The sequence below is a fragment of the Cervus elaphus genome, chromosome X (assembly GCF_910594005.1).
Source record: "Cervus elaphus chromosome X, mCerEla1.1, whole genome shotgun sequence".
In the NCBI taxonomy this organism is placed as follows: Eukaryota; Metazoa; Chordata; class Mammalia; order Artiodactyla; family Cervidae; genus Cervus; species Cervus elaphus.
Window position 1 is genome coordinate 151,227,303 of NC_057848.1, and position 7,370 is coordinate 151,234,672.

General features: G+C 43.6%; 1 protein-coding gene across 2 annotated transcripts in view; it reads right to left on the reverse strand.

The window, feature by feature from the left end:
- POLA1 (DNA polymerase alpha 1, catalytic subunit) overlaps positions 1–2,234 on the reverse strand; it is a 289,718-nt gene extending 287,484 nt beyond the window's left edge. For both annotated transcript variants that reach the window (XM_043895338.1, XM_043895337.1), the window contains exon 1: positions 2,134–2,234. In XM_043895338.1, the coding sequence (XP_043751273.1) occupies positions 2,134–2,176 (43 nt within the window). In that variant the 5' untranslated portion in view covers positions 2,177–2,234. The remainder of the gene's footprint in view (positions 1–2,133) is intronic.
- Between the last annotated feature and the right edge of the window lie 5,136 nt (positions 2,235–7,370).

Genomic DNA, 7,370 nt, shown 5'->3' on the forward strand with positions numbered 1-7,370 from the left:
GGATTAATGGAAGATTCTAGAAGTAGCAACCGCTACAGGAGGATTGAGTACCTGGAACAACAGTGCCAGCAATGTCCCAGGGTACCTGAAGGCTCTAACTTCAAGTAATTGCCATGGTTGGCAGTAACCTCCTCAATGAACCACTTTGGGGGCATGATTTGAAGCACTGTTCCTAGCTACACTGCTCAGAGACTGGCTCTCCAAAGGTTCTGAACACTACGATACTTACTCTTCTGATAAATTCCTGTTCGGTTTCAGTCAACTAGAGTTGGTTCCTATAGAGTACACCCAATGGCTGAGACTAATGCACAGCCTCAGGGTCCTCATATGTGAAATGGGGATAACCATGTCTGCTTCATAAAGTTTAGGATTAAATGAAGATACCTGGCACACTAAGACACTCCACACTAAGCACTAAAAGGGTCTAGCTTCCAGAAAGCAAGAATAAAGCAAAGCCACTTACTCAGGGAAGCCTCAATATAGCACCGCATATAATTACATGTTTACCATCTCAATTCCATGAAGACAAAAACCATGTCCAACTTACCTACCACTATAACACGAGAGCCTGATAGAAAGCCTATACCTGGTAGGTACATAATAAATATTTGCTGAATGAACCACTGTACCTGCTTTTTTAAATCATTAAACTCTCTCTGATCCATTTTCATATACAGTAACAGCTACTTATAGACCTTTCAACTTTTTACTGCCAGCCCACCTTCTAACACTTAAGGGGAAAAAAAAAGCTTAAATTTTCCTTTTTGGTATAAGTCTCCAATGCTTCAAGTAGGTAAATTAGCCAAAAAGAATTAGCATGAAAAAAAAATCCAGTTACTGAAGTTTAAAAATCTGGTTCACAATTACATCTGGAGTACTCCCCACCCTCCCCCAAAGCAGACAGACAAGAGCCTGCAAGTCTTTCTGGTGACAATCTTTCAAACTCGGCAGGAAAAGAAAAATTCCAGTCACAAGTCCCAGTCACTACTTAATCAACACCATGACTTAAGAGGGATCTCAAGATTGCAGTGTCCTCCGAAGAGTGATTTCATGATGTTCACCGAAGAGGAACAGTTTTTAGGGTGAAGAAAGGGCTTAGTGGCATGTCACTGATGGAGGACTGTAAAGACTATTCACGTACTCACATCCTACATCCCATTTGTAATCCAGGCTAGTCGACTCTCCAAAACAAATTGTCTTAAAAAGTGAAAGGCTAGAAGAACAAATTGAAATCTGTGATTCACAACTAGGGGAATGCAAAAGAATCTGATTAGGACGCAAGTTCTCATTAATGGTGATGTATTTGAGTGACAGGAGATGTGACGCTTGAGCTAAGAGAGTGAAGCACCTGATTTTAAGTTAGAAGTTCACTGAAGTGAAGTCACACGTTAGTTGCACACTGCTCAAAAATCAGAAATCAGACAAATCCATTTACATTTCTATATTCTATTTTTGGAAATAGAAGATTACCACTGAAAACGGAGCAATATACAGGGCATGCGAAATGCTGCTAAACTGAAGCATTTTTTTTTAAATGCTTCACCTCAGATGACTAGATGATGAGCACTATTTCCACGCGGCCCTTTAAGAACTTTCCACAGACCCTGAAAGAAAAACTGTTAATGCGTAAAGCAGAAACTCATTACCTAAAAAAAAGACAAAACGCGTTTGTATTTTCAGGTGACAGCTTTCTTTCCTGCTTCGTTACCATGTGTAACAACCTTCCCAGCACTCCCAGCGGGAGTAAAGAAATACTTTCGGCCAAGACTGTCCCACCGGGTCAGTCTAGTGCAGGTGTGTGCCCAGCACGTGGGATGAGACTCACCAAAAGAAATAAAGAGGCAGATAGGCGCGGAGACCCGCACTGACAGTGGTGAGGCAGCCTCCCAAACAAAAAGCCCCTCAGGGAGTTACTCGGGTTTGCCAGGACCCAACGGCCCTGCAAGGAAGCCCTGTCCGAGGCCTGATGGGTTCCAGCCCTGGACGTCTGAGGTCCGCGCCCAAAGAGACACGAGGAGCAACCCGGGGGCGCGCCTTCCTGAGAAAAAATAAAACAGAGTTCCCACAACCCGCAATTATGCCTCAGTCCCCGCACTCCCAACCCAGGACCCTGCGCGTGGGGCCATCTCTCACCGTCAGCCCCCGGCTCGCACTCCTCGCCGTGCACTTGCGCCATGGTCACGGAGTCTTCCGATTCCGCGCCAACCAGCCCGAAACTGGCGCGGGGGCCGAGACAGGCGCCACCCAGAAAACCAATCAGAGGCTCCAGAGACTGCGGACTTCCGTCCGGAAGGCCACTGACGTGCCGCGCCGCGCGGCGCCCCGCCCCCGGCCTTCCCGCGGGCGCGCATTTGGCGCCCGGTGATGACCCCTTAGGGAAAAGAGCGAGCGAAGGGGGGGGGGGGGCGGCAATTGAGAGCAGAAAAAGGAAGCGGTCGGGCGCTGAAAAAGAGCCTCCTGAAAACTCACTGCGCAAGCGCACCCATGCTGATGGGTAACTATTTGGGCGAGTTGGAGCAAGGGCTTTCTGGTTCTGAGGGTTTATTTTCCGACAAAAGAGGCGCGGGCGGCAGCGGGGTGGGCGTGGTTGAACGGGTTTCCGAGGAGCCTGGGAAAAACGGCTGCCTCCTGCTGCGCATTCGGAGTCTTGCCTCATACTTGGTTTCTCTGAGTTCTAGCACAGTCGCTGTGTGATTTATGGTATACGCACCAATTTAACCGAAAGATCAAAAGTACCATCACCAATTCGGGGCCTCCCGATGTGATGCACTCGGAAAAAATAACATCACCAATATAGTCTTCTTGCAAATAAATGTTTAACCTGAATCTAACCATTGAGAAACAATCAGATGTATTTAAAACGTAGAATAATCTATAAAAATCTGGCCTGGGCTCCTGGAAAATGTCAATGTTATGAAACATTAAAAGGAAATTAGAGGAAAAAACGGGGGGCATGAGAGGGAGTTTATTTTCCACAATAAACTGTGGAAAATTCTGAAAGAGATGGGAATACCACACCACCTGACCGGCCTCTTGAGAAACCTGTATGCAGGTCAGGAAGCAACAGTTAGAACTGGACATGGAACAACAGACTGGTTCCAAATAGGAAAAGGAGTACGTCAAGGCTGTATATTGTCACCCTGCTTATTTAACTTATATGCAGAGTACATCATGAGAAATGCTGGGCTGGATGAAGCACAAGCTGGAATCAAGATTGCTGGGAGAAATATCAATAACCTCAGATATGCAGATGACACCACCCTTATGGCAGAAAGTGAAGAAGAACTAAAGAGCCTTTGATGAAAGTGAAAGAAGAGAGTGAAAAAGTTGGCTTAAAGCTCAACATTCAGAAAACTAAGATCATGGCATCTGGTCCCATCATTTCATGGCAAATAGATGGGGAAAGAGTGGAAACAGTGTCAGACTTTATTTTGGAGGCCTCCAAAATCACTGCAGATGGTGATTGCAGCCATGAAATTAAAAGACGCTTATTCCATGGAAGGAAAGTTATGACCAACTTAGACAGCATATTAAAAAGCAGAGACATTACTTTGCCAACAAAAGTCCGTCTAGTCAAGGCTATGGTTTTTCCAGTGGTCATGCATGCATGGATGTGAGAGTTGGACTATAAAGAAAGCTGAGCACCAAAGAACTGATGCTTTTGATCTGTGGTGTTGGAGAAGACTCTTGAGAGTCCCTTGGACTGCAAGGAGATCCAACCAGTCCATCCTAAGGGAGATCAGTCCTGGGTGTTCATTGGAAGAACTGATGCTGAAGCTGAAACTCCAATACTTTGGCCACCTGCTGCGAAGAGCTGTCTCATTTGAAAAGACCCTGATGCTGGGAAAGATTGAGGGCAGGAGGAGAAGGGGACGGCAGAGGATGAGATGGTTATATGGCATCACCGACTCAATGGACATGAGTTTTGGTAAACTCCGAGAGTTGGTGATGGACAGGGAGACGTGGCGTTCTGCAGTTCATGGGGTTGCAAAGTGCTAGACACGACTGAGTGACTGAATTGAACTGAACTGAGAGGGACTTCCCTAGTGGTCCAGTGGCTAAGACTGCACTCCCAATGCAGGGGGCCTGGGTTCAATCCCTGCTTAGGGAACTAGATCCTACATGCTGCAACTAAAGAACCTGTGTGCCACAACTGAAGCCCAGTGAAGCTAAAAAATAAAAATATTTTTTAAAAGAGACATTAGATTCTGGTGTTTGGTACAATGCATACAATATATGCAAACTCATTTATTGTTTAACAGTAAGACCAGAGACATAGGCATGTATATCTTAACTAGAGAGCACTAGTTAAACCAAGAACTTCCAATGAGAATTCTTTCTAGATTTTATGTAGAATTATCTTTAACCATTGAGGCCAATACATCTGAACCCTTTTCTCAAACCCCACTATGCACAATGCTCTTGGTTCCACTTCCCCTACACCCCCAGAGAACCAAGTTAGAGCCATGCCCTCAAGTGATTCAACGTAAATTATTGCCCAATGGACGAAACGTTTGTAATAATTGAGCCCTGGCTCATAGCATAAACATGCAACATCAATGTGAATAAAACCTGCCCCCAAAGACAAATAGCTGTACTAATGCTTCAAAATCTTTTAAACCAGTAGCATGAACTAAAACTTGGGAATGGGAAACCAGAATTCTTCTGGGAATGATTACAGGTATTGGAGCAATTAAGAAAGAATTATGAGTTAGAAAATTGATGGTATAGTCAGTCAATAGTGAATTTTAGCAGAGGATGGCAGCATGAGGGTTTCTTAATTTACATATGGCCAGTATTCTATAACCCTGGAGGAAGGCATGGCAACCCACTCCAGTATGCTTGCCTGAAGAATCCCACGGACAGAGGAGTCTGGCAGGCTACAGTCCATGTGGTCTCAAAGAGTCGGACAAGGCTGAAGCAACTTAGCATGCACAGTATTCTATAAAGCTTAGAGCAGTAGTTCTCAACTTGGTCACAAATTAGAATCATCTGAGCAGTTATTCAAAGTTCCAATGCCCCCTGGACCTATTAAATCAGAATTTCCGAAGATGGGATTCCAATGTGAAGCCAAAGTTGAGAATAAGTGGGCTAGACAAGGTGTTGCTAAATCATTTAGAGTCACAAGCAGGATGGCTAACCCAGACGTAAATATCTGGTTGAACAACATGTGGTCACATATGCCTGGACATGGGTTTCCCCTGTGGCTCGGTGGTAAAGAATCCATCTGCCAATGCAGGAGATGTGGGTTCAATCCATGGGTTGGGAAGATCCTTGGAGAAGGAAATGGCAACCCACTCCAGTATTCTTGCCTGGGAGATCCCATGGGCAGATGAAGCTGACTGGCTACAGTCCATTGGGCTGCAAAGAGTTAGACATGACTTAGCAACTACCAACAGCAACAACATACCTGGACAAACCTCTTTCTGTGAGAAAGGAAGGCTGATTTTCCATCTATTCACAAGATTTTCACTCTTTAGTATCTTACAACATTTAGTGCTGTGACTTCCTATGAACTGAATGGTATCTGGGTTACCTAAAAGACTCTTAGGCAAGGCCAACACTAGATTTATTAGAAACAATGTGAAACCACCCCCATTGTTAAGCATCTATCATCAGTAGGAACCAAGTCTGGGACTTCCCTGTCAGTCTATTGGTTAAGACACTGCCCTTCCACTGCAGGAGGTGCAGGTTCAATCCCTGTTTGGAGAACTGAACATCCAACAGGACCACCAAGATCTTGCCCCAAGGCTGCACCATTGTTTCTTGGCTCCTCCTTGGTCTCCACATTCCCTCCCTTCCCTAATAAGCAACTGTTTGAATCTGCCCGTTGGAACCAAGGGAAGGTCGTGGAGGCTGAATCAAGACTATTTCCTTGTAATTTAGAAATGGGGGACACAGAAAGACTTTTGTGCCCAGGAACCCCACAGGGTCCTGCTTAGTTTCACCTTCTCTGTTCCTCCCACAGTAGAGATGACTTATGTTTCATTTCCCTTTGTCCTTAACTCTTACTGAATAATTTTTTTAGAGATAACTTATGTTTCATTTCCCTTTGTCCTTAACTCTTACTGAATAATTTCTGCCAGTGAGACAACTTGGCCAAACAATCATTAATATTTTCCCCAGGCAGTAATCTGTTTTATAATCATCTGCTTGAAAAGATCATCCTGGGTGAACCTAGAGATTATCATACTAAGTGAAGTAAATCAGACAAAGACAAATACCATATGATATGACTTGCATGTGAACTCTAAAAATTGTACAAATGAACTCATTCACAAAACAGAAAAAGAATCACAGATGCAGAAAACAAACTTCTGGCTACCAAAGAGGAAGGGTAGAGGAGTGATTAAAAAAAAAAAAAAAGGAGGGGGGACTTCCCTGTTGGTCCAGTAACTAAGATTCCTGGTTGCCAATGCAGGGAAGTTAATACAGAAAAATTCCATGTATCCTTTACCCAGGGTCTCCCACTGAAAACATCTTGCAAGACTGTATCACAACTAGGATATTGGCACTGATACAGTCAAGATACAGGACATTTCAATCTCTAAAGATCCTTAACCACTGGTAACCACTAGTCTGTTCCTTACTTCTATAATTTTGTGTACAGGCCTTTGGACAGACTCATTTCTCTTGGGCAAAGACTTAGAAATGGAATTGCTGAGTCATGTGGTACGTATATGTTTTGTTGTTGTTTAGTTGCTAAGTCCTGCCCAACTCTTTGTGACCCCATGAACTGCAACACGCCAGGTTTTCCTGTCCTTCACTATCTCCCAGAGTTTGCTCAAATTCATATCCCTTGAGTCGGTGATGCCATCCAACCATTTCATCCTCTGTTGCCCTCTTCTCCTCCTGCCCTCAGTATTTCCCAGCAGAGGAATGGTCGATTACTCCAGTATTCTTGCCTTGAAAACATCATGAACAGTATGAAAAGGCAAAAAAAAAGTATATATTTAATTTTAAAATAAACTTGAGAAACTGTTTTTCTAAAGTGGCTGTACTATTTCACGTTCCCATCAATAGTGTATGAGAGATTCAGTTGTTCTACATCCTCACCAGTAACTATCAGTTTTTATTTTAATTTTCATTCTAGTGATAATATATTAGTATCTCATTGTGAGTTTTAATTTGCACTTCCCCGATGACTAATGACAAGTGTCTTTCATGTGCTTCCTGGCTATTCGCAATTGTTTTCTCTTGGATATGTTTGTTCTTTGTTTCTCTTTGTTCTTTGTTTCTATCTTTTCCTCCTTCTCTGGGTTTAATGGAGCATTTTATATGATTCCATTTTATCTCCTGTCTTGGTATATCATTTATACTTCTTTTTTAAAGAACTGTTTTAGTGGTTGCCCTGAGGTTTATAGGGCTTC